Raw genomic sequence first — 27,024 nt, forward strand, 5'->3', positions numbered from 1 at the left:
AAACTGCCACGTTGCTCTTTTGCTCTGAGTCCCTGCGGGGTGTTGCAGCCCCATCTACCCTAGGAGTCCCTTGACCAGAGAGAAATGATTGTCCACCTTCATTGCTGCAGGATTGGGGCCTATCTGAGCCTGTTCCTCAGATTTGCCTGAGTCAGGTCAGAGCTGAAAAAAGGAACAATAAAACTGAGATGACACACACACACACACACATCTTCAACACCCACAAATCAAAGTTTTAATAACCTAAGAGCGATGCTAGCGAGGAACCCAGGCACGAGGATCTTCTGGGGGGAAGAAAGAGGTGAAAATGCATGTAAGTCCTGAAGAAGGAGATGCAAAAAAGAAAGAGGACAGTCTGGCTACACAAAACTGCTATGAAGCCAGGTTTCACCTGTACCTGTACATTTGGTTTTTCTTGCCTAGGTGTAAGACTTTTCTCTACGTTGAATTTCATTTTGTTAGGAAGGGCCCAGTGTTCAGGTCTGTTGAGATCCATCTGGATCTTGAGCCTATTTTCTGGGGTGTTGGCTGTTCCCGCCAGCTTAATATCATCTGCAAATTTGATAAGTTCCCCTTCTATTCCCCCATCTGTCATTTATATTGAAGAGTCCCGGGCCCAAGACGGAACTTGTTCCCAGCTGTGCTTCTTCAGACTCACTCAGCCCACCCAGAGGTTGATTGCTTCGGAAGATAAAGGATGACTTAGCCAGCCCCTAAGGGAGGGCAACTGAAACCCCCTTCCTCTTTTTCCAAAGGGCTCCATAAGGTGGGCTTCTCTTACCTGTGCGGGAAGAATAATCACGAATTGAAGCGCAAGAGGTCGAATCAAGAGCATTTGGATGAGGCGGAACAAAGGTGTGTAACTGTTGGGGATTTTGTCTATGCCGATGGTGTCCAAGTGATGATTCAGCGTGTGGGGATTGTTCCCAATAGTCACAGGACTATTGGCCCCACCTTTTGCCACAGTGGTTCTGTTTCTATTTGCGGGTCTTTATATTTTGTTATCTTCTCCAGTTCTTTCCGTTCTATTCTGCTGTCTCCAGGTACAAGGAGGTGACACCTGAGCTCCCTTTAGCCCCACCCCATCAGCTTTCTGGAGAGCCTTGGGAAGGCGGTTTTTCCAGCCATGTGGGGACCCCATGGAGGGACTGTAAGACGATTTGCAGGATGTGAGGTCATTTTATTCTCCTGCAACCTTTTTAATGTTTCGTTTATATTCATGTTTTAGGGTTTTGCATGTTTTATGGTTTTTTCACGTGAACAGTTTAGTTTAAAAGCATGTTTTAGTATTTATATAGCACATGTAAGAATGCAAATAAAAAACCCCAGCCATGAATATTAAACTTCCTTAGTGAGAACAGCTGAGTATGATTAAGAAAGCAATTAACACCCGACTAACAAAGTGACAGTGGCCAAAGCTGTGGATTCCCTTGTGTACATGTGTGTGCGCGGGTTGAAAAGTCTGGATCTCATCTTACCACATTCTCCCTTGCCCTGAGCTGCTGACAGGGAGGGGGAAGGGGGGAGAGGGTCTGCCTGATCACATCTGGGGGACTGTCTGGAGGAGAGCCCCAACCTGGCAAGGGATGGGACTTGTCTTCTTCAGTCAACTGCGAAACTGAGCCTGAATCATAGAATCATACGGCTGGAAGGGTCCTTGGAGGTCTTCTAGTCCAACCCTTGGCCTCCCTTCTGCTTGCAGACAAGGAACGGGAAATAATTCAGTTGGCACAATTCAGGTTCCAGCTGCCAAGCCCTGAGATCCTATGGGATCTCTGCAGCTGTGCCTGCCCTGTGGAATAGCATCTTCCCCATCCTGGTTTTAGGAAGGAAGAAGGAAGGAAGGAAGGAAGGAAGGAAGGAAGGAAGGAAGGAAGGAAGGCATCATGTCAAGCGCTGCTGGCTGGGGGATTCTGGGAGTTGTAGTCCACCCATCTTCAAGCTACCAAGATTGAGAAACACTCTGCTATACGGACCCTGGCCAGTTTAGCAGCATTGATTTGAAACGAATTGAATTAAACTCCAATAATATTTCAACTTTTTTGTGTGTGAAGTTGCTTGGAAGGACCTGTACTTTTAGAAGCTAATTATCATCAATATACTGATATTCAACTATATATATATTTCTGGCAAGCTCATGGTTGGGGCTCTGTCTACAGAGCCTGGCTAGGAGAGAACAGCTGATGCTAACCCAGCTCCATGGATATCCCCATGTCCAGTGAGGGAGCGGGGGGGGGGGGGAACGGTCAGCTCCACAAGGCAACCTCCTGGGACACACAGGCCTCCCCCCCCCCAAGAGCTTCTCCCAGGAGTCTGCAGAGTTGCCACCCTGAGGATGTTCTGAAAGTCTCTGGAAATTTGGCTTTGTTCAGGCCTGAGATTAGGGTGGTTGCTGGGCTCCTGCCAGATTTTTTTGTGGTGCAATTTTCCCTCTGAAAGACTTCCTTTTTATTTTATTGTTCTTACTTTTAAAATACGAACCTCCCGGAGTCCTCTGGAGTTGGGCAGCCCTTACAGTTAATAAAGACATATACAATGAAATAGGAGTATTTGAGCGAAGTTAATGTTTATTGCCTTTTAAAGTGGTGGAGTGTTTTAACATTAGAGTGGTTTGCTATTTTAATGCTAGTGTTCTATATTTTTTGCTTTTATCTATCACTTTTTGGGGAGCTGCTCAAAGTCACTGAGGTAATGGGCAGCATTTAAATATTCTGTTTGTAAAATATTGCAAAGGAATCATGTCCAGTCAAATTCTGAGTTGTATCATACAGAAGTGCTAGATCAGGTTCATTGCTGGCTAGTTTAGACCTGGGAAGAGCTTCCAAGAGCCTCATCTTCCCTTACTTTGTCCTGGTGGGGCTGCTTAGATTCTTCTGTTGCGGATGGGAGAGGGGAGTTGAGGTCCGGGAGCTTAAGTGTACCTGTACACAGAGAACAACCTTGCTTTCATTAGTGCTGCTTGTTGCTCAAACACGGCTTTTTCGATAAACAGACATTTATCTTTGCCACATTTGTTCTTTAACTATACGGAGGTTGAAATTTATACTTCTCCTTTACTGACTGACACAAGAGCCCTCTTCCGAATTTGAGGGGCGGCCCCAAAGCCAAAGCGCCGGAAGGCAGGACAAGAAGCCACGATAGACAGAAGCCAATCAAGGAGGGCAGAAGTTGTGGGGTCTCCATCTCTGGAGGTTTCCAAGAAGAGAGAGGACAGCCATTTGTGGGGAATGGGGCAGGGTCTCCTGCTTGAGCAGGGGGCTGGACTAGAGGACCTCCGAGGTCCCTTCCAGGATTCTAGGATTCGAAGCCACTCCGAACTCCTGCGTCGTAGACCCCAGCCCGTACCCGGCAGCGAGGAGGCTGGCGAGGCTCAGCCGGTGTGGAGCCCCAGAGACCCTCCGGCCGCTTGGCCGCCCTTGGGCCCCGGGCGGCGGGGGGAGCTGCCCCTGCCCAGCCCTTGAGGGAGCGGAGGGGGGGGGGAGGAGAAGCGGGCGAGGAACGAAGGTCTGCCGCCTTTCGCCTCGCCGCGACCCCTCCTGCCCTTCCCCGGAGGCCCCGAGGGATTCCGCCACGCGCTTCGCGGGGGACTCCGCTCAGACGCCCCTCCGAAGCGGCCCAAGCGGCGGGTTGCGCCTCGGAGCCCCCGCGGTCCCGGAGGGGGAGGGGGAGGGGGAGGGGCGGCCAGGCCCCGGGAAGACCCCCCCCTCGACGTCAGACCAGCCGGGCGGCAGGGGGGGAGGCGGCCGCGTGGGCTCCCTCTTGCCCCGCCCTGGGAGCGCAAGCCTTGGCGGCGGAGGGCGCAGGAGCAGCGGGCGGCCTTGGACGGCGCGGACCCCCCTCCGGCCTCGCTCCTCCCTCGAGGAGGGCCGCCCCCCCCCGCCTCAAAAGGGCCGCCTCGCAGCTGCCGCCCGGGGGCTGCCAGGCGGCGCGTCCCGCCCTTCCCGCCGCTCTTCGGGACGGCCGTCGGGCGCCTCTTCGCCGGAGCCGCCGCCCGCCCGCCCGCCCGCCGGTCCGCCCTCCCTCGCCGCCGCGATGCTGCCCGGGCAGCCCAGGAGGGCGCCGCCTCCGCCTGGCAGCGGCTGAGCGAGACCGAGGCTCTTCCGACGCCCCGCCGAGACACCGCCCGCCATGGCCCGCGCCGGCCTCCTCGGCCTCCTCCTGGCCCTGGGTGAGCGGCCGCTCCGGCTTGGGGCGCCCCCCCGAAACTTTCCCGGGAGCTGCGAGGGCGGGGGGGGGGAGCAGCTGGCGGCTTTGCGCCGGGGCCGAAGCCCCCCGAGGGAGGCGGCTCCTGTGGCGGGGCGGGGAGGGAGCGGGACGAGCCTCCCACTTCTGCCCCCCCCCCGAAAGGAAGGCGAGGAGAGCGGAGGAAAAAAGGCCGGCTGGGAGGAAGAATGCCGAGCTGCCCTTCGGGCTTCCAGCGCTACGCGGGGCCCGGCCGGTTGGCCATTGCAGGGAATCCGCGAGGGAACTTCGCTGACCGCGCGGCTCGCTCTCTCCCTCTCCCTGGGGAGGGGGGTCCAAGGCAGCTGCTCTCCCCCTCCCCAGCCCCTCCGAGGGCTTTGGGGGGCGGGCATGACGCGGCAACTAGCTCTGCCGATGGCTGGGGGGGAAGGGGGGGTAGGGGCAGGGAATGGGAATCCAGCTTCCGGGCTTGGGTTCCGCAGGGAAAGGGGAGACGCTCCCCTCCCTGGCAGCGCTTTCCCAGTTGCTCAGCCCCTTTCTCTGACTGGGAGGAGGTGGTGGAGGGCCCGGGGCAGAACCTGGTTGTGGAATTCCAGAAACGGGAGTTTGTGGTCCAGTCTAACCCCCAGAGGCTTCTTGCTTGGGGACCAGGTGGGCACGAGGCGTCTCAGAAGGGAGCAGCCCTGCGCCTAGTTGCCCCCCCCTGCGCATCAGCAGCTTTGCTCCCTGGCAGTGGCCGGGCTGGGCAGTTCTCTGCCGGGCAAGGAGCTTTTCCTGGGTGCCAAGTCAGAGCAGCCCTTGGCTTTGGGGGCAGCCCAGAGAGATTCCTGCTGGAGCTGTGGATGTTGCCACTGGAGGAGAAGGGAGAGGGGGACTGGGCTCTTTTGAGCCACCTCTGAGCTGGGAAAGCTGCAGCATTAACAGGGCCTGCAGTGGGACCGGGGCTTCGCGTCTACCCCTTGGGTGTACAACTGACAGTAGAGGGACAAAAGTGTCTTTTAGCCACCTTGGTGTTGAGGCAGGAGGTCATTTGTCTGGAAATGTGGGATCCTTTTGTGTAGGAAACCCACAAGTGCTCTAAGGACATTAAATGGCTCCGGCCATTTGGACCTCAGAGCTGCATCACGGCTACAAGTTGCCTCTCAGGCCATCGGGCTGTAGCTATTCTTGGTAGGACGTGGCAGCCGTCTTCTGCTCTCCATGCTGTCCGCACTGCTCTGGTTCAAGGAGGGATTTTGCTTCTGCTCAGCTGCTGGGCTCTCTAGGTTCACTGAGCGAGAGAAAAGATTTGAAATTGCCACTGGGCAACGCTCCCTCCCTCCCTCCGCAGTTTCCTCTTCCTCTCTATTTTGCACTGGGCTGCTGCCTCCCGTTCCAGGCCCCATGTTTTGAAAGAGAGGCTGGAGTGTGTTTGAAGAAGAAAAACCAGGGTGCTAAAGGCTTGGAAGGAAAAACCGAGGAGTAAAAACTGGAGCTCCTGGAAGGGTTTAGTCTGGAAAAGAGGAGTTGTGGGAGCTCTCTTCAAGCATCTGAAAAGCTGGTCCTTTAGAAGATGAGAGCCTTTTCCAGATTCCTTCCAGGAGGGAAAATGTGGGATTTAACGGATGGGCAAGAGGTCTCTCTGCTGGACGTCAGGAAAATATCGGAAGAGGAGGAGGAGGAGGAGGAGGTGTTGGTGGGCTTTCCGTTTGCAGTAAAGAGAAGTTGGATGGCTATGGGCCCTGGGTTCCTGTTCTGGGCAAGGATTGGGGCAGACCATCCATCCTGTGCTTGTGGGTAGTGATGCTGCAGTTGGGGGAGCTTTTCAGTGGCCCTGAGCTCTTCTCTGCCACAGCCAAAGCTCCATCAAGCGCTTGCAGTCCTTCTGTTAGCTCTCCTACTGGTGGGGCTGGGAAAGAGCATCCTTTGACGCCCGTGGCTTGGCTGCCTGGTTGCTTCTTGCTCCCCTGGCCGGCATCAGGAGCTCCCCAGGGGCTGGGTTGCCGCTTGGGCCCCCTTGTGGTCCCCCTCTCAGATTGGCCCTTGGATGTGGCCTTCGGGGCCGAGCGTCCAGGCTTTACACCCCAGCCAGAGCTGCTTCGTGTGAAGCTTTGGGAATCGCCCTCTGAAGAAGAGGGGAGGGGGCAGCTGAGGGGCTGAGGGTTCCTGGGCTTTTCATTGCTGCTGTGAGCCAGCCACAATGAGGCTCCTTAGGAGAGGCCGTCACATACATTTTTGAAATGAATAATTTCAAAATTATTCCCGAGGGCTTGGCCAGAGAATTCAATTTGCCCCAGAGGAAGCTGCCCCTCTCTAGACCAGCGCAGTGTGTCCTTGGTTGCCAGCCTTCCTGATGCCCATGGAGCAGCCTGGCGGGGGGGAGGGGGTTGGGCCAGAAGCCCCCTCTCCAACCACCTGATGGGGCTGCCTGGTTGCACCATCACAGGCCATTTTCAAGGCTGCCAAGCATGAGCCGTTTTCTGGCTGACTGCAGCAGCCCCAGCCTGGGAAGGCTGCCAAAGGGGGCTGGAGGAAGGCAGAGGAAAGCTGCTTCCCAGGGCTGAGGATGGGCTGCCCCCTTCTGGGTGGGGGCCCCTTAGCTTCTCCAGGAGCCTCTGGGCCAAAGTGAGGGCTGTTGGAAGTGGTGGAAGGGTGGGGAGGGGCCTGCAGGGGTCCTGATCTGCCCTCCCCCGCCAACTTGTGGACCAGGCTCAGAGGGAAGGTCCTGGAGGGTGTTGGGTGCTGGGGGAGGGGAGGAGATGGCCCCAGCTGCCCTGATCCTGACATGCTGCCTCTCTGTCTCCAGGCAGAGTATTCCAGGCCTGGGCTGGTCTGTCCCCGCCAGCCACCCTGGATGGGCACGGTTGGCAGAGCCCTGTGGACTGTGCCCGTGCCAACGAGCTTTGTGCTGCTGAGCCCGGCTGCAGCTCGAGTTTCCGCACTTTGCGCCAGTGCCTGGCTGGCCGAGACCACAACACCCTGCTGGGCAACAAGGAGTGCCGGCTGGCGCTGGAGGTGCTGCAGGGAAGCGCTCTGCACGGCTGCCGCTGCAGGCGCAGGATGAAGAAGGAGCTGTCCTGCCTGCAGATCTACTGGAGCCTCCACCTGGGCCTGGCTGGGGGTGAGCCCAGAGCCGGGGTCTCCTGGGAGTGGGAAGGGGGGGAACACAACATGTGAGCAGACCCCCACTTGTGGGGGAGCACTCAGTCCCCAAGGACAGCTGTAGGCTTTCCATTGACAACAGTTGCTGGGGATGATGGGGACTGTACTCCCAAAGGTCTGAAGGGGGGGCTGACCTAGGTAGGGGCTTCCTTTGGGTAGGGAAATGCAGGTTTTGAGAATCCAGGTGCCCGGGTGGCCATCCAGGCAAGGCCCCATCAGGGCTCCTAAAGCTCCCAGGCCTCAGCCGGCCTCAGTGGACAGTGCAGCTGAAGGAACAGGGCACCCCAGGCTGCATCAGCTCCCCACTTAAGAGGAGCCCATCCCTGCCCTGCCCATGACCTCCTGCCTCCTTCCAGGTGTTGGTGCAGCTGTTAATTTTTCCCTTCTCTGCCTCCAGGAGCAGAATTTTATGAAGCTTCGCCCTACGAGCCCATCAGCTCTCCTCTCTCTGATGCCTTCAGACTTGCTTCAATTGTCTCAGGTACTTTGAAAAAAGATTGGGAGCAGATGCTTCCTCACCCACCTGTTTCTCCCCCTCCCTCCAATTCACATGACTGCAGAAGAACCCTCGATGGTGCTTCAGGCTGGAACTGCTGGTGGCCCTGGGGGCATCGGTGGGAGTCCCCGGGTGGCAATTCTATGGACAGGACATCTGGCTTGACCTTAGAAGACGGATCTGCAGAAGTCTGCTCCAAGAAATGCTAGGCTTAGATTCCAGTTGCCAAAAGATTTCTTTTTCCACTTTGAATTAAATCACCATCCTTAAGCTATTTAGCTGGTGGAAAATAGGAGGGGGTGGGGAGGGGGCACACTGAGAAGCCTTTAGCTCTGATTCTGGGCTTAACAACTGTTTTCAAGAAGGGGGGCTGAGAATGTGGGGGTTTCCTACGGGAGGAAACAATACTAAATGCTAACGGGGAGTGACACTTTTCCAGCTGCATTGGGATGTAATAGATTAGCCAGGTTGGATCCAGAGGAGATGTGGAAAGCGAGTTATTTACATCTCAAAAACTCCCCCCTCCCCCCTCCTCCAGTAGTTGTCAGAGGGCTAAGTCTGACTCCAGGACAAGTTAGAGATGCTGCTTGGGTTTTCTCAAATATTTGAAACTGAGAGACCCTTTGCTGACTGCTGGGCTGCTGGAAGGGGGAAGGAAAGCAGGCATTGATCTCAGCCCTGGCGAGGCAGAGGGCAAAGAAAGGAGTGACCGGTTCTTCTTCGTGTGGCATCAGGATGACTCCTCCCTCAACGGGAAACGGGGGGGGGGCTTCTTGGTAGTCTTTTTTTTTTAAAGCTTCTCTACATTTGCAAATCCGATAGGTTTCCTTTTTCTTGGGAACATATTGGGAATTTTTCTTTAGGTTTTTTAATTTAAGGATAAGGCTAAGTGGGTGCAGATTGGGTGATGTTCATCCTGAGAAATGGTGAGAGAGTCCTGGGATTCTGAAGAGGTTGGACTTGCACAAGATTACAATCGACTCTACAAAAGGATGCTAGAAGTTTGTACGGTCCAAACATCAACAAAGAACGCTGCAGAAAGATGCAGGAGAAGTTAACAGTAGGATCCCAGGAGCCACTGAGGCCAAGAATGTTTCAGTGCAGGGATCCCAAATTAGATTATCCTCAACAGATTGTTGCCCGACTTCTGTATCAGGACATGCGGCGAAGGGAAGCCTAGAGTCTCTTGGAGACCATCAACTCTACCATTCCTCTGATTTTACTGTTGGGAGGTAGTTCAGCTGGAAGGTGCCTTCCTTCCTTCCTGTAGCTTATTCCGTGCCCTATCCTCTGAACAAGAGGATCCCTCTTCAGGCCTTGAACTTCTTGGGGTATTTCCAATTCCTTTGCTCTCTCCTCATAGGTCTTCAATTCTAGTCATCCTTCTTCCCTTTCTGAATTTGTTCCAGCTCATGAAATGAATGCAGTGCTCGGTGGGGTTTGAATAATGCAGAAAAAAGCGGCATGATTTCATAATTCCTATCGTTTAGAAATTATATTTCTGTTGGTGGAGGGAGGGCGTGATGGTATTTTTAGAAACATCATCTCACTGCTGACCCACAATTAATTTTTTTCTATATCCTAGTTCACAAATATGACCAAATCCATTGTGTATTTGTTTTTCCTAAAGTGAACATTTTTGCATTTCTTTTAGCTTGTTACGTTTCATTCCATTTCTATTGTACTTCATTTTGTTTATTCAGTCCTCTTCGCAACATCCAGATAATTTTGAACCTGGTTTTTGTCTTCTGAAATCCCAATTGCAGGTCTTACAAGCTCTTCTGCAACCACTCCACCAAAGTTTTGGAGGCTGTCAGATTCCTAGGCTAAACCCTGCAGTTTAATGAGGGGGAAATACTTAAAAGTAAAGAAACATTCAATGACCTTCATCGAGCTGAAGACCATTTGCTATTTGTGTATCTCCTTGCCTTCATTCATCATATTCTATTTCCTACAGTCTAGCACAGTCTCTGCTTCTTGAGTTAGGCTCCTCTTCTCTTTCTGTGACTGGACCACTTTGGCTCTAGTCTTTGCATTCTTCTTGTGGTCCTTCTGTGGCCCTTTGCAGGTTTTCTGAATCCTGGAGGTGCCCAGAAGTCACTTCAGCATTTGAGACCGGACTGAATCAATATTGAACAGATTGGGGCTAATTATAGTCAATATTTGGAAACTAAACCAGTTTAAAATCATTGTGAAATGACAGGTCCCAAGAACAACGCATGGAGTTACTTGTGAGTAACAAGTAGCAATAATTTTCTCTATTGCTCTGCACTTACAAGGATCTAGCCAGATTAAAGCAATTATTTGCATAACTACAGACATTCTCTGGGAAATGCTAGGGAGGAGCCCCATTTTTAGCCCTCTTCCTGCCTGCCAGACGTCCCATGCTCCACTGCTTCTTTGCCCTCCCGTAAGCAGCCCTTCCCTCCTGGGAATCCAGATTACATTCCACCACACCAAATGTCTTTTCTTCCAGTTACCTTTATTAACTGTGATTCAATACATCATCAAGATCTCTTTCTTTTTTAAAGGTACTTTTATTATTAGGTCAGGCAGTTGTGAATCCATCTGGTGGTGATGCTTTCCATCTCACTTTTTTCTATCTTACCTAGAAGTAGGTTGTGGTCTGTTTAGTCAAAGGCCTCCCTGAAGTCTAAGCAGACAATTGAATGTCCACCAGCATTTAGTCCCTTCATCAGAAAAGACAATAGAGTTGTCTGACACGATCTCTTTCTAACAAACCCACATTGGCTTCTAGTAATAGCTTTGCTCATTTCTAGGTGCTCACAGATTTGCTGCTTGATCATCTTTCCATCTTTCCCAGGATTTTCTCAGATACTGATGTCAGGCTTAAAAGATCCCTAGTTTCCTGAATCCACTCTCCCCCCCCACCCCCTGTTTTTTGAAGATGGAAGCCCCCATCAGCTCTTTTCTGGTTTTCTGGTATTTCCCTGGTGCTTCAGGAGCTTTGAAATAGATCATGTCTACTATGGTCTCCTTCAGAACTCTGGGTAATGGGATATAACCCCTGCGGTCCTAGCAATTTGAATTTGTCTGAAGTGGACAGGTGTTTTCTTATCGTATTGTTGCTTATTTTGACTTTTTGTTCCTATTCTGTCTCCTACAGCCCTTCTTTGGATAGGTCGGACTATTTTTCCTTTTGTGTGAAGGCAGATGCAAATAATGGGTTAAGCAGTTTGTTCTGACAGCTCACGGCATATATCTTAATAAATTGTGATATTTTTCACTTATGTGTTCTGGAATAACAATAAGTAATAAGCAATATAATTTCACAACTAATAATTATAACTAATAAGAATTTCTTACTGTTCAAATTTTATTTTTAGACATTTTTGAATATTTTGATGTATTTCTTTCCAAATCATTTCAGGGTGGTTTTTTTTTTTAAATAACCACCACATATAATAGCGTTCCTTCTTTGTTATGGCATTTTCAAAATTTATTGCTATATGATTCGGTAATTATTGACATAATTATATCCCATCTGTTAAACATTTAATACCAATGTTATACTACAATTGTTAACTTGTAGTAAATTCTATTGTGATGATTTCCTTGAAATTCTGCATGAACTTTATTGTTACTCATTTTTTAATTTGTACTATTTCTGTGTCATATTTCAATAACAATGTGAGATCTAATTACCTATCTGTCTGTCTAGGCTTTGTTGCCAATCCTATCATTGTTCTCAAAGTTCCTCCTTTTTTCTTGAGAACTCTTCTTATTCTTCTAGCAATTTGAAAAAGACATTAACCATGTTAGCTGAGCAGTTCTTGCTGAATATTTAGTCTTTTTTAAAGTCTGGATGCACTGGTGTACGTGATTAAACTTTCTTGTTATAGTTGTCCTTAGAGTAAAAGCATTTGATAGCAAAGCTAATGGAGAAATTGCTGGACTTATCCTTCTCTCTAAAAGATTCCACATTTTAATCAAAATTACTTTGTCCAATAATGTGTCCTTTCAATATTTTTTCTTTTGCTTCTTTATACCAACAATACCTATGAAGTCCAGTGGCTAAATTGACTTATGATTTATATTCTGTTGTTTGGGGATTTTATCTATTATCTTATCCAAGACAGGCAGAATGATCAAGCAATTAGAGGTTAGAAAATGCAGGGTTGATTTTTTTCTTTTAATCTTGCAACATTTTAAACCTTGCTCTCATTTTTTCTGCCATTCCACATGAATTAGTTGACTACTTTTGCCAATCCTGCAAGGTTTTGTCTGAAATTGGAATTGGGGCCCTTTGACATGCAAAGTTCATCTTGGGCATAGTGTTCATTTTTACTGTTGCAGTAAAAGGTAAAGGTTTTCCCTTGGCCAGTCGTGTCCGACTCTAGAAACGGTTGCGGTTCTCATCTCTGTTTCTTGGCCAAGGTGCCAGCGTTGTCCGAAGATATTTCCTATGGTCATGTAGCCAGCTTGGGTAAACCCCAAAAGCTTAAAGAACACTGTCGCCTTCCCATCGAAGTGGTACCTATTTATCTACTCGCATTTGCATCAGTAGTGGGATTCAAATCCCATCACTACCGGTTCGCTTGTGGGCACTCGCGCGTGTGCAACACTTCTGTGCATGTATAGAGACATCAGATGGGTGGAGCCTCCCACTGCTGTCGCTACCAGTTCGCCCGATCCGGGGTGAACCAGTACCAACCCACCACTGATTTGCATGCTTTTGAACTGCTGGGTTGGTGGAGCTGGAGTGAGGACGGGAGCTCACCCGGTCGCACAGCACTCAGGTCTCGAACCAGGGCTGCCAGTTTTCCAGCTGACAAGCTCAGCGTCTACAACTGCTGAGCCCAGCCAATAAAGCTTTAGGAGGTTTTTTTTCACATGTCAAGATCTTTTTCATATTTTCCCATAATTCATTGTCATTGTTATGAAATGTATAGGAAGCAATAAAGTCAGGTGTTTGGGGGGCCTGATCCAGGCAGGATCACCTCCATGAGGGGAACGCAAAGCCCTTGCCGCTCCCAAAACCCCTGTTAGCTAGAGAAGGGCTGTCTGGCCGCCTGTCCCAGCTCATCCTCTCTGCCCTCCGTGACTCTACACCTTCCCCAGCAGGGACCGACTCCGCGGCAGCCTCCAGGAGCAACCCCTGCCTGGACGCGGCCAAAGCCTGCAACCTGAGCAACGACTGCAAGAAGCTGCGCTCAAACTACATCTCCACCTGCAACAAAGAGGTCTCGGCCACCGAGCACTGCAACCGGCGCAAGTGCCGCAAAGCTCTGCGCCATTTCTTTGACCGGGTGCCCAGCGCATACAGCTACCGGCTGCTCTTCTGCCCCTGCAAGAACCAGGCCTGCGCAGAGCGCCGCCGGCAAACCATCGTCCCCGACTGCTCCTACCAGGAGAGGGAGAAGCCCAACTGCCTGACTCTGCGGAGCCACTGCCGAGCGGAGACATTCTGCCGGTAAGGCCTGCTGGCTTCTGGGGGGTGGGGGATCCTCACAGGAGGGGATGCAGCGGACTATCAGATTGAGGCATTTGCTGTGAGGGACCCTCCCCTGACGCCCCTCCCCGAACTTGAGAAACTGACCTCTCAGCCCACCCTGGTAGAGGATGCGCTGGTTGAGGGTTGTCTGTTGGCTTTGAAAGGGCCCCAACACAGCCCTAGTTGGTTCTCCAGGACAGATTTATTTGGCCGTCTGCTCGGGATCGGGTGGGGTGGAGAGCGACTGCTCTGACCTCCTGTTTATGGTAACTTATTAATTACTTATTAATTATTCAGGATCTGTACGGCTTTCCTGTTAAAAGTTGAAAGAGTGGCTTAATGCCAACTACTCATATTGCAATCAGCATGGCCGCGAAATAAACAAATGTAATTTGAGGTTGCGTTTTAAAAGTTTAGTTTCCAAATTGCCTTAAATTAGCAGTTCCCACTTTTATTCTGCGCCGATCAGGCCACAGCTCAAAACCATTTCTGGGTATCTCCCTGAAGTAGGATTGAGCCAGTGGCCCCCTAGCTTGGCATCCAGAACATTGTAGGAGGTTCTGGAAGATTTCCTGCCTGCCTGTCTAGACGGCCATCCTGGCAGCTGCCTCGGAGGCAGGAGCTTGAACCCCCATCAAGACCTGGGCTGCCTTGGCCCAGCCCTTCACAGGTGGGCCTGGTCTTCTTTTAGACATGCCTGACTTGATTACTTGATTACTAACTTTGCCTTGTGTCAAGATGTTCCTTGTGTCATCCTGAATCTGCACCCTTTCCTTTCCGCGTGTGATCCCACTAAGCTTCCCTCTAAGCTAGGATGCCCTGCAGGCTCCAGGGTTACGTCACAGCAAGTGGCTTGATTGGCCCACAGATTGTGTTGCCTTTCTTGCATCTTGTCCAATTCATTACGATCAAGAGGGAGGAATCCTGCCTGGGAAATGGGTTGGTCCAGAAGAGGGCCGAGCATTTGCTCCACTGATTTCACGTTTTAGGAAATCCCACATTCTGTGGCTCTCCATCTGGGTGGACCCAAAAGCGATCAATTCCCACACAAGGCAGAGTGGGGCAGATTTTGGACTGGATCCCTCAAACAAGACTCGATGAGATTGGAGGTGCAAATCATGCTTAAATCTGAAAGCAGCTGCTCACAGACCTGGGGAATTGGGGGTTTTCTCACTCCGTAGCGTTGCTATGTGGCATCAGGAAGTTTGGCTGCGTTATTTAGGGTTTGTCATGTGGCTGAGGGGCAGGCAGGGGTTTAAGGCTCAGGTTTTGAGGTTCTGCTTGGGTTTTGCCTTCACTGCTCCTTGCGTAGAAGAACATTTCCCTCCTTGGGGCCCAGCTGCTCTTCTGAAGAGATGGCCGGGTCCTCCTTCAGCTGCCACGCTGGAGGGAAATCCAGAGATCCTCACTTGGTCTTCAGGTAAGCAGGAGCCTCTCTTGGGACTTAGGCAGCAGCATGCCAGTCTCTGGAACTGGCTCCTCCCGAGAGATGCTCTCCAGAAAGCCTCTGAAGACCTGCCTCCTGGGGCAGGAACAATGCCTGTGGCCCCCCAAGGAGGCTCCTTCATTAGGGGTGGCCTATCTGCTGGATCAGCAGCCCTGCTCTTGCTGCTTCTTGCTTTCTGAAAGTCTGGGTGGGGAGCCCTCTAAGTCAATAAAGACATGGAGTCACTCTGCGGAGAGCCAGGGCAGAGCTAGGGGCGGGGGATGGAGTCCAGTTTGAGTAATTTGCTGGTTGCTAATTCCATACAGTCCAGGGATACTCCCTAATTAAATCAACAGCCAGTTTTAGCAATAATTATCATATTATCCCTTCCAAATTAGATATATCAAAGCAATTGTCAGGATGCCTCGGTGTATCTTTTTTTTTTAAAGCTGCAATACTTCAACAAAGATAAAAAAGCAACAAATGACAGCCAGGAATTTTCAGATTTGGAAATCTGAACCAGGAATCAGCAATGCCTCAAGCAGGGCTGAGCTTCCTTATCCTCTTGAATCACACCCTCATAAAGAATAAAATAATATTTATTCAGTCAATGACCACCGAAACTTAAAACAAGTGAAGCAAATAGATAGACTAATATACAAGTAACCAGCAAAATAAATCACATAATAATATAGTGTGTGCCCATTTTTAATCCGAGCATGCATTGAACAATACTTAACCTGCATTAAATTCTCCCATAAGTCCCATATGTGACTTATTTTCTCAGGCTTTCACAGTCGCCCTTCTGAGCAGGGACGGCTTTTCCTTCCTTGATGGCAAGAACTAACAGCCTCTCCCTCCATTTTCTGCTTAGTTTCTGCAATCCAGGCAACGTTGCATCCCCATCTTAGCCAGATGTGGGGTGATTTTACTGGGTGGGTGTGTGTCTTCCTGCAGATGAAGCTTTGCAAATTTATGCTCTTCGCATGATGAACAGAACGGCTGAGAGTCTGAGGCAATCCAGGTGGTTTAAGTCTTCAAAGGGCAAGGGTATTTCATCAGAGAGGAAAATGTGCCAATTTACTTTTGAAATGGTGCCCTTCATGAGGGAGTTCCTGTTTTTATTCATGTCTTTTTTAGATTAGTTCATGCAATGAATGCAGTCCAACTTCCTCTTTTCCCCTTTCCCCCTGCTGGTCTCCATCTCCTGTTCTTTAAAGCCTTTGCTCTGCCCCCTCCTCAAGGCCAAGAGAGCCGCAGAGGGTGATGCGCCTGGCAGCCCAAGTCTTGCCTTTGTGGGGCCCAGTGGAAAAGCAACACGTGGCTTGGATAGGATGAAAAGAAGAGCCTTGGAGAGTCATTGCAGCTGGCAGGTCCTTGAGACTCAGGACTCCCCCAAATCTCTGCCGTGAAAGTGGGGGAGCAGAGCCTGCTCGTATTTAACTATCTGCCTGTCAGATAAATTGAATGAATAGGTGTCCTGCATCGGATTATATAATTTGTAACAGAGGATTCCTCATTCCATCTGGAATCTTGTTGGTTTATTCCGTATATCCTTTAGTTTGTGATGGTCTGTGGTTTTAAACAAATAATCATTTATAATTTAATCCATCTTCCTGTTGGAAACTTGGCAAAATACCCTGTTTTGGAACTCAGGCACGAGGGCAAACAAATAATTCTAAGTAGTATTTATCTAGAGTTTTCCAAAGTCAGGACTTGACACATTTTTTTTGGGTAAAAATTCAGGCTCATGCTTTTTTGGAGGGGTGCTGTTAAACTTCTTGTGCTGCTACCTCACGCAAACCAGGCTCCCATTTAACCCAGAAAACGCCTTCTGGGGGCTCCCAATCGCCATCAGAGGTGGCCTTCGTGGCATTCCAGACACGGATTTCATTCCCACCCCTGGAATTTTGGTGGAAGATCAATTCCTTTGGATGCCTCTGAGGGAGGCGCAAACATTGCCAGGCAGAGAGTGGGCAACCTCCATTGTCCGTTTTCATATCTTGTGCCTTTGTGGATCCTCCTGGTGAGCTGGTCTATGCCGGGGGGGGGGGTAGAGGTGGCATCCATTGTTATTTATTAGGCTTTACACTGCCTCCCAGGTCCCTGGGTTTGTCCAGCCGGGGCTTTGAATGGATGGCAGGCCAGGTGCCCCTTCCTCCCTTGGCTCCATGGGGCTTTTCTCCCCAAGTTTGCCCCCACAAAGACACTCCAGATTTTAGTGTAACTGTATGAAATATGCATGCACCGATGCTTACGTACAGCTTATATTAAAATAATTACTAGAATTTAAATTTCACATTAATCAAGCTAATAAATGTTCCACCCACATTGGCTTAAAACCAACCCAGGTTCTCAAAGTATTTTGCATCTCACCTTAGAGACTTGCAAACCAGCAGCTTTGGCTCTTTCTTTGTCAAAACTCCACCGCCCTCCTTCTTCCCTGCCGGAGGCTGTTCCTCCAGTGCCCGAGGGAAGGCCCAGCCCCTATGACTGGTTGTTGTGTCCATATTCTGATAAATTTGCTGAATGTCACTTTAAATCAGTGGTGGAATTCAAATTACTACCTGTGTGCGTTGCTTGGTGGGCGTGGCTTGGTGGGCATGGCAGGGGAAGGATACTGCAAAATCCCCATTCCCTTCCCACTCCTGGTGGAAGGATATTGCAAAATCCCCATTCCCTTCCCACTCCTGGGGGAAGGATATTGCAAAATCTCCACTCCCTCCCCACTCGGGGGCCAGCCAGAGGTGGTATTTGCCGGTTCCATGAACTGCTCAAAATTTCCACTACCAGTTCTTCAGAACCTGTCAGAACCTGCTGAATAGCATCCCTGCTTTAAATCCTCCAGGTGGGTGGCCCCTGTGGTGGCAAATTCCAGAGTTTAAAAAAAAACAAACTGTGGAAATTGTTGGAAGGAAAATTAGGTCGGTTTTGAGCTGCCTTTGAATGAAGACAGGTAGTTGCTTGAAGCAGAGGAGAAGTTTATTTCCCAGAGCAGGATATGGTTCCAGCTGTTCAGAGGTGGCCGCCCTCCAAGCTCTCTCTCTCTAGAGACTCCTTGCCGTTGTTGCCAAAAGCTGCCTTTAAGAATCCTAAGAAGATGCATTCAATTACGGAAATGACTCCTTGCAGTTCAATTAACCTGCAGAGTTGGGGTTTAGCAAGGAGTTTGCATGCTTTCAAACTGCTAGGTTGGCGGAGCTGGGGTGAGGATGGGAGCTCCCTCGGATGCATGGAGCTCGGGGCCCAAACCTGGGCTGCCAACTTTCCAGCCGAGAAGTCCAGCCTCTTAACCACCAGCCTGCAAGAGTTTTATATGCACAAAAACATTTCTATTCTCTATTTCTTTCTTTTGTATTTTTCATTTACTTTTTACTTTTCTCTTTCAAAAAGTAGATTTTTTAAAAAAATATTTAATAGAAATGACATGAGGGAGAAAGAAAGAGAAATGGGCAGAAAAAGGACTTCAAGTCAAGCTCTTGTGGAGCGTTGGGCTCGATCTGACCTTGAGCATTGCAAAGCCATGTTTCTCGCTCTCTGCAGTCAGGGCAGAAGGCTTGACATAGCAAAAACCGCTGAGAGGCCCAGGAGGACAGTTGCTTGTATCTTGGGATGACTTTGTCACCCACTTCCTCCCTGAAACTGTCCCTTGAGCTGCTTTTCCCAAAAAGAGAAGCTTGGAGATGACAAAAACGGTGGAAGGAGGGGCTTCTTGAGTGGAGCCACACATGATTTCCTTTGAGGCAGGCAAAATCATCTGGTCACTCAAAAAATGAATTCACCACCATTTGGGCTCCACCACCAGCTGGGAGGTCTTAACTATCTGGAAAGGATGTAAATCTAAAGGCAGGTGGACAGGTGAATAGTTCTGAGGATCCCGTCCACTTTTCTAGGAGTTATAAGATCAGACATTTTCCCCAGGTAACAGAGTGTCTTTTCTGATGTTTCATTTCCTGGAGCTGCTCAGAAAAATGAGGGAGCCCTTGAGATCTATCTTGAATCTAAGTTCCTCTTATGCATCCATTATACATGACAGCTGAGGCCTTTCTTGAATTGCCCACCAGATCCTCAGTAAAACCCTCAAACTCCTTCTGGAACCCATGGGGTGAGTTGCTCATATGTCCCACCGCCCTGCAGGAGGGAACAGCATTGGCTAGCCATAAAGCAACCAGAGAGTTACCAGGTAAAAGGCATGTCTTAATATCCTTTGCACTCAGATTGCAGCCCCAGAACAAAACCCTGCGCTAACACCTAAGCGCTGGAGTGTGTTGGCCCTGCAAAGTCCCCAGGACGTCCTGAGTCACTGCAGACTGCTATCTCGGGGGAAATCAATGCCCAACCTGGCCACAGAGTTTGGCAGCTCAGGCACAGATTTCCAGTGCAGTGGCTCCGAAAACTCTCCTGGCTTCCTGGACCTTTTCTCCCCCCTGTGCACACATCTCTGAGAGGAAGAGAAGGGGCTGGGGTGTACGTGCCGGATTGGTGGCCTCGTCCGCAAGAAGATCCTGGGTGCAGAAACCATTCCCACTCCCAGGTGGAAAGAAGGAAATAGGATTTTAAAAGTGTAATGAAGCAGGTGGGGATTTTCCAAGCCCCCAATTTCCTCCCAACAGGCAGATGCTGCCAGTGCCCCCTTTTCGGTCATTCTAACTGGCTCTTCTGTAAGCAGGTCAAGACTGGCAGATTTCCACACCAATTGCCAAACCTTCCTCACCAGCTGCTCCAGGGACAACTACCAGGCGTGCCTGGACTCCTACACTGGCCTGATAGGTAAGTCTTCTAGACCAGGAGAGGGTCAAGTAAAGAGGTTGCTCTGTACCCATCCTTGGATCCAGCCAATCTGGACGATGCTGAGGCACCGTTGCTTTCGCTTGTCAGTGAGTCTGGGGGCCGTGTGTCCATCCTGGCACTCTGAGCTCTTGGAGGCCTTCAGAACCCTCAGTTCGGGGGTCCCTGGGCCATTGTGGAGAGCTGGGAGTTGGGAGCACCGTTTGCAATGGTTCTCCTTCCTCTGAGGCTAGTCCCATTGGGGGTTCGGTGTCCTCTCTGTGACAGAGGAGTCTGGAACAAAGCAAGGGGCTCTTTCCTCTCCCCATTGCTGGCCAGCGTCTCTCAGATCCCCCCACTTTTCTGGCCTCTTTTGCTGGCCGAGTCATCCAAGGCCTCTCAGGTGCCTTTGGCTCCCCTTGTCTGCAGAAGGTCCGAGTGAGGCTCAGACGCTCCTAACTTTCTGCAGGTATTTCCTGATTCACCTCCTTGATGACTATGTCCAGCTTAAATGCCCTGTCCGTCTCCCTTTTATTTTGCCTTCCTTCTCCTTCTCCTCTTCTCTTTGACAAATCTTTACTGCAGTCTTTCACCAACACAGAAAGATATAAACAGAGAACTAAGAAACAGTAATACTGAAGTATGAATTAAGTGCTATGAATTAAAATAAATTATGTCAACATTGGAATCATATATAATGTCTGCTATAATGCCGTCTGCCTCTAAAATAAGATTTTTGTTCCACACTAAAAATAAAGATGTTAGTGATATAAATGGGTGGATGAAGCCTTTAGCCACTTATTATTTAAAGTAAGAAGGAGCAGGAGAAGAATAGGAATTATAAAATTGCTGTATTGCTTATCTTTCAGTAACTATTCTAACTAAAAGTGAATGTAGCAACCATGGGTTATTTTGGAATTGTCAGTAAAGAGACTGAGCTTGTGGCTCACCTGAGTGGCAGTGAAGAGAGAGGCTGATGTGGCAAAAGGAGGGTGCCAAAGACTGGGGGGGGGGTGCTGAGTTGGGTGCAGAGCGCATCCCTGTGCAGGGGATCCTCCCAGAAGACCCTTACCCCATAGCTCAATGGAAAGCTCCCCTTGGGGGACTGGGCACCCTGGAGACCCTCATTCCTCCTTTGCGACAGGTTTGGACCTGACCCCCAACTACGTGGATGCAAGCTTTAGCAACCCGGTGATCTCCCCGTGGTGCTCCTGCCAAGGGAGTGGCAACATGGAGGAGGAATGTGAGAAATTCCTGAAGGACTTCACCGAAAACGCTTGTCTCCGTAAGCCTCCTGTGGACTCCGGGGCCCACCTGAAGCAGGGCTTCCTCTGGTGGGAGAGGGGAGTGGGTGGGCCCATCCTTTGTGCCGTGCTGGAGAGCCGTTCCTGGTCTTTCTGTGGGTCAGCCAAGTTTCCTTGGCTTCAGGAGGAATATCCCTCCCCCACCCTTCCCTCTGGCCAGGCTGTGTGTGTGTGTGTGTGTGTGTGTGTGTGTGTGTGTGTGTGTGTGTGCGTGGGTTGTGGAGCAGAGAGAGGAGTGGTTTGGCTTGTTCTTCTGCCTTGATCCCAGTCTTCAGCCCCCTCCGAAGGCCTTCAGGAGGAGAACCACTTTCATCTCGACCTGCTGCCCATTCCAGACTTGAGTCTTAATCAGAGCCTTACTTTATTTTTTTACTATAAAAAAACCTCTCTGCTAATCTCCAACCCAGAGAGGCAGTTTGGTGTCCTGGGGAAGGCAGCAGGCTAGAGAAGGTGAGTTCTAATCCCACCGTAGGCAGGAAGCCAGCTGGGTGATTCTGGGCCAGTCACTTTCTCTCAGTCCTGGGAAGGAGGCAACGGCAAAGGACTTCTGGAAAACCTTGCCAAGGAAACTTACAATCATAGAATTACAGAGTTGGAAGGGACCTTGGAGGTCTTCTAGTCCAACCCACTGCTCAAGTAGGGGACCTTATATCCTTCTGGACAAATGGCTGTCCTGTCTTTTCTGGAGGACCTCCAATGATGGAGCACCCACAGCTCTGGGAGGCCAGCGGTTCTCCTCTTAGTTCTGAATCCAATTCCTCCTGGTTGGGTCTCTGTTTGTCCACTAGACTTGTCCAGGCAGTCTCTGAGAATCAGACATGAAGAAGACCAGAGTTTGCCCTAAGCAAAACCTGGTCCCGGAGGGCTAAAATTCTCCCTCTTGCCTGAGTTTGCACAGCTGATTAACTCCCCCCCTCTGTGCGCCCCAATGAAACCTATGGTATGAAGGAGCCTCCTGCCTGCTCGGCCCCTGTTGCAAGAAGCAGAGAAGGGGGGGCAGAGCTGGGACCCTCTTGCCCTGAGAGGAGGGGAGAGAAGGGGCCTTTGCCAGCAGCCGTCATCTTTAGTGACCATTCCTCTCCCCTCCAAGGAGGCAGGTGCTTGGCCGCATTAAGTGCAGCCCTGCGGAGCTCAGTGTGACCCTGCCAGAGTGGGGGGGGGTAGCCTGATTTCCCCAACTCCCCCCCCAGTGCTTTGCAAGAGAAGGCTGGGGGAGCTGCTTCTGCTTGTTTGAACATGAGCCGACCAGCCAGAGGAGCCTGGGCTCATTATGGTCCTGAGGCTGGCACCAGTTCCTGGGGTGGTGGGTGCCCAGCTTATTCCCAGCCGCCCCTGGGCTTCGCTTCTTTGGGGGGTGGGGGGGACTTGGCAGATCCGCTGACCTGGCAAAACTGCTCTTGATGCCTCTGGAAGACACAGGGCTCTGTTCCCCAGTGCCCACCGCAGGGCGGAAGGGCTGTCAGAGGATGCGGTGCCTGGGCCGGGGGTGGGCTTGAGCGCATTGGCAAGCGGTGGAAGAAACAAGACCGGGTCCGGTTTGCCGGAGGGTGGGGGAGGCCCCTCTAAGAAGGGTTCTTTCATAACTCTCTCTTTTCCCTCCTCCTCCTCCTCCTCCTCCTCCTCCTCCTCCTCCTCCTCCTCCTCCTCCTCCTCCTCCTCCTCCTCCTCCTCCTCCTCCTCAGGAAATGCAATTCAGGCCTTTGGCAATGGCACTGACCTGACCTTCTCCCGCAAGGCCCCTCCGCAGCCGCTCCTCACCCTGCCTCCCGCCATAGGAAGGGCTTCGGCTTTGCCCTACAGTGTAAATGACAGCAGCCTTGTCGATAACACAAGCGTGAGCATCACCTGCACCTCCCGCCAGGTAAGCCCTTAGGAGTTCTCCCTGAGGTCCAGGCAATCATCCACGGAAGGCCTGGAAGTTTTACCCACAACAATATGGGTTTGTAATGCTAATTTCCATAGCCTCATTCCGGGCGTTCTGATGAATTTATGGCGAAGAAGACCTTCTTCAGAAGCGGAAGAAGGATGGGGAACTTGGCTCCTTCTTTTGTGTGCTGGAAGGAGAACGGCGCATGTCTACACATGACGCCCTAGGAGCAGAAGGGGGAGTGGGGTCTCCTTCACTGGCTGCCTTGCTGTTTAAACATTGGTTTAGGCGGGGATTAAGCTGGGTCTGGGGGCAAGACTCCTTTGGCTTAAAAACACTATACTTTTTAAAATATAAATTTATTAAGAGCTTTCATTACAATAGAAAAATAATTACAAACAAATATATTAACTTCACCATGTCAAACGTTACAAACATTTATCTCTTCATCCCATATCCCATCCCTGATCTATAAACAAACCATAAAAACATCAATTTTTCAGTCCTGGTGTCAGCCAGTTTCTTTTGTAGACCCAATGAAACTATATGTTGATAGATCATGACAGAGATAGATAGATAGATAGATAGATAGATAGATAGATAGATAGATAGATAGATGATAGATAGATAGATAGATAGATGATGGATGGGTAGATAGAAATAATTACACCCTGCCTTGTGAGCACGTGAGGGCAATCTCCTATGCTGCCCTTATCTGGAGAGGTTCCAAGGACCTGATCTACTCACTGAGTCCTTGCTCTTCTGCTGCAATCACCATCTCCACTTTCGCAGAGCCATCTTTAGTTCTCCAGACCTCCCATGGAAGTAAAAAAAGAACCCCAGAACTGGCTGTGCAGCCGTGGAGTAGACTGAGATCTGGGAATAGTTGCTGTTATAAGTAACAACAACATAGGCAGTCCTCAATTTATACATTTTCATTTAAAAACCGTTCAGTGTTATGATAGCCTCAGAATAGTCATGATCTGTGCTCGCACTTCCAACTCTTGTACAATCCCCATGGTTGCAATTCTGAGGCCTGGCAACCGGCTTGCAAGCTCCAAGATTTTTGACAGAAATTCTGCTCCCATTTCTGGATGTAAGTTGGAGGCTACCTGGGTTAGTAGCCTTTGGCACACTAGGATGTCGGAATAAGCTTTGTGATCTTTTCTTCCCACCAACTATAACTGAGAAGTATTTCCGGAGAGAAGGAACTCTCTCGCTTGGACTCCTCCTAAACGGAGCCTTCTTCTGTCTCCACAGGAGAGTGGAGCACAGGTGAACCAGTCCAAAGAGCAGAGCCTTTGCTCCTCAGAGGTAAGTGGCAGACATCTATGAAAACTGATGCCAGATCCCTATGACATCCTTTGGCTAGCACTCTTTAGGGGAGGACTCCCCAATGCAGTGAAAAAGAGAGGCACAACTGAGAGTGGATCTTGCCTGATCATTCACTGTCAGAGGTGGCCGCATCACAAGCATGCCAGATAGCAATAGCCCTTGGACTTATATACCACTTCACAGTGCTTTCCAGCCCTCTCTAAGCGCTTTACAGAGTCAGCCTCTTGCCCCCAACAATCCGGGTTCTCCTTTTACCCACCTTGGAAGGACGGAAGGCTGAGTCAACCTTGAGCCTGGTGAGATTCAAACTGCCAAATTGCAGGCAGCCGGCAGTCAGCAGACGTAACCTGCAGTACTGCACTCTAACCACTGCGCCACCGTGGCTCTGCTTAAGAACAGATGCCCTCAACTCTTGGTTATATCCAGGTCATTGCCTGATAGAACTAAAGTTTAATGGCTTCAGCAAATCACATCCTGAGCACACAACCTTCACACAACATCTCCTCCATCTTTGGAAAAGGCCACCGTTATGTTTGGCAGTTTAGAAGCAAAAAGATTTTTTTTTTGTCGGGGGGGGGGTTCTTTCTTCTGCTGGTTGCATCGATTGGTAGATTCTGACTAGTAGAAACTGGTTCTGCTCCTTTGTTTCCTGGGGGTCTTTTAGCAGGTGACCCTACCAGAAATTAAACCTGGCTTCAGATACAAGAAAGCATCTACATGTATGTTGAGTGTCTTGAACCTGCAGAGGAATCTTTTCAAACAGTCAGCACACGGTTAGAATCCGATAAGGGTCAAAGGGCATTGAAGGGGGGTTGGGCCTCGTTTGTTTGTGGCTATGTAGGGATTCTAGGCTGATGCCCCTTGTTACTGCACCCTCAGGTTCTGCCATGCCTTCTGCACACCTTGAGTTATTTATACAAATAATAAAGGCAATAATAAACAAACAAACAAACAAATAAATTAATGGTCTTCCCTAAAAGGCAGGAGAATGGCAGAGCAGAGGATGCTCTGTGAATTCATGGTTCAGGTTAGTTTTGATTCTCCCCCTCCCTCGCCAGGATTGCACAAAAGGCATGAAAGCCAATCCAATCTCTGAAGGGCACCATCTCCATTGCTGGAAGAAAGCTTCTCCTGGGACTGAAGCTAGTTTTTTTTTTTTTCATCTTGCAGAAATCTCTGACCACAGCTCTCATGCCAGAGCAGAAGACTCTTGTGGAGACCAAAGGGTCAGGCAACCAACTTTCCTTCACGGGAACCGTCTCTGCTGTCCTCTTCCTCCTTGTGAAAATGGCCATGTAGGAGGGACCTGGAAGAAGACTTGCCACGAGACGGGACGGAGAGGGCCGTGCAAACTCCCCTCCGCCTGTAGGCCGTCCCGGACTCTCCCTTGACCGTTGCCTTCTGGAGGGCTGCTGCCAAGGAGGCTCCACAGCTCTTGCGGAGGCTTCTGCCAGGCGGTCTTCATGGTGTAAGAATTGCCAGGATGAGTGTGGAGGCCCTTGGTAAAGACACCTGGCCTGGGAATCCAGGCTCACTTCTTTCCAAGGATCCCAAACACAGGCTGAAGTTCCACCGGTTTACCACCAGCGTTTTAAAGGAATCCAAGGTGTTAGCTGGACAATTGGGTGGAGCTGGAGGCCTTGTGGAGAGGCTTTGCCTCACAATGCCTTGCTTTTACTCTGCAGGGCAAGGGGCAGCCATTCCTCACCCCCAGGTCACCACCCAAATCGTTTTTTGCTGCTTGAAAATGTTCTAAAAGAGGCCTGGTTTCCATTAACAGTAACAGAGTTGGAAGGGACCTTGGAGGTCATCTAGTCCAACCCCCTGCTCACGCAGGAGACCTGTACTAGGGATTTGAACTGCCGACCTTTCTGATCGACAAACTCAGCGTCTTAGCCACTGAGCCACCTATTCAGGCTCATTAGTCATGAAACTCCGAGGATTCTCAGAAGTGTCCGAACTTCATCTTAGGAAAATGGAAAGTGGGTGAGATGCTCCTAAAGCTGGTAGCCTCCTGAAAGGCTAGGACTGGCTGGGTGGAGTGGGTACAGAGCTGTGCCTCATGGAACGAGGAATACGGCCACAGGTCCGGTAGAGTTTCTTGTTACCCTGATTCTTCTGATTGTCCATCTCTTCATCCTCTTTTCTAGGTTTTTAATCTCCGATAAAACGATCACACTCTCTGATGAAAAGTTCCCCCGGTAGAATGTCCCTTGGGACAACTGTCCTGCCACCTCGGGTGGAAACATCCGGAGAGGACAGCCATGGCCCCACCAGACGTATCTATTGATGTTTTCTCCCGCTTCCTTTCATGTTGTTGTTTTTCCAAAAATGTCTAAAAATAAGAACAAGAGATGAAGTATGAATATTATAAAGTTTAGTTTTCTAAAGCTTAAGTAGAGCAGGGAGCCCTGAGCGGCTCTGTGGCCACTGAAGGATGGGACCACAGGAGGGCAAGGGGGCCCTTGGCGGATAACTCAATAAACGCTTATTGGGAAACCAACCAGTGTCCTGTGATGTTCACTGGCTCTCTGGGCAGAGTGGGTGCCCCAGCTGCAGGCGGCATCCTTGGTGGGGAACAGCAGAGACAGTGGGGCTCTGGTGGAGCGGAGTGGGGTCTCATATCCCAATGGAGGAGCTCTTTGAAACCCCCCAGCCTCCGTGCATGGTCGCCTTTTAAAACCCAGCCTTCCCCAGGATAGGAAATGCAGTCAAGGAGAGGAGACTGGACAGAAGCCCAAGGAGCAGAGCAGGCTCTGATTTGATTGCAATGAAGTTGTGCTGGCACATAGTGGGCGAGGGGAAGGGCCGGCTGGTGGGGAGGAGCCTGGTTTGCCCCACCGGTCTGTTTGGGGCACTTAAGCAGCCAGTCCTAGGAAGCTCTCATCTCGCAAAAGGCTGGGGAAACCTCACTGGTCAAAGCAGGAAAAGAAATTCCCAATCGTCCGTACGCCAAAGACCCTCTTTGGGAGAAAGGAAACGACCATCTTTTTTCCTCATTCATGTTTTTTCCATCTTGGGTCATTGGCAACAAAGGGCCTAAGGACGGAA

The 27,024-nt window shown here is 50.3% G+C and overlaps 1 protein-coding gene across 7 annotated transcripts; it reads left to right on the forward strand.

Moving 5' to 3' along the window:
• The first annotated feature begins 636 nt into the window (after positions 1-636).
• GFRA2 (GDNF family receptor alpha 2) lies at positions 637-26,476 on the forward strand. 7 transcript variants are annotated; one of them, XM_087875743.1, is made up of 9 exons: positions 637-855; positions 6,968-7,282; positions 7,721-7,804; positions 12,905-13,253; positions 19,370-19,470; positions 20,612-20,752; positions 22,454-22,632; positions 23,899-23,952; positions 25,144-26,476. In XM_087875743.1, exons 1-9 carry the CDS (start codon positions 840-842, stop codon positions 25,270-25,272), a joined length of 1,368 nt encoding a protein of 455 aa, XP_087731869.1. In that variant the 5' UTR covers positions 637-839; the 3' UTR covers positions 25,273-26,476. The 7 variants fall into 7 exon arrangements, with proteins under 7 accessions (XP_087731869.1, XP_087731871.1, XP_087731868.1 ...); XM_087875742.1 differs by having other exon boundaries at positions 825-855; positions 12,902-13,253; XM_034430709.3 differs by lacking the exon at positions 637-855 and adding an exon at positions 3,596-4,168 and having other exon boundaries at positions 12,902-13,253.
• Positions 26,477-27,024: the final 548 nt, after the last annotated feature.

The sequence above is a fragment of the Pantherophis guttatus genome, chromosome 9, assembly GCF_059756535.1.
Source record: "Pantherophis guttatus breed Tessera chromosome 9, ASM5975653v1, whole genome shotgun sequence".
In the NCBI taxonomy this organism is placed as follows: domain Eukaryota; kingdom Metazoa; phylum Chordata; class Lepidosauria; order Squamata; family Colubridae; genus Pantherophis; species Pantherophis guttatus.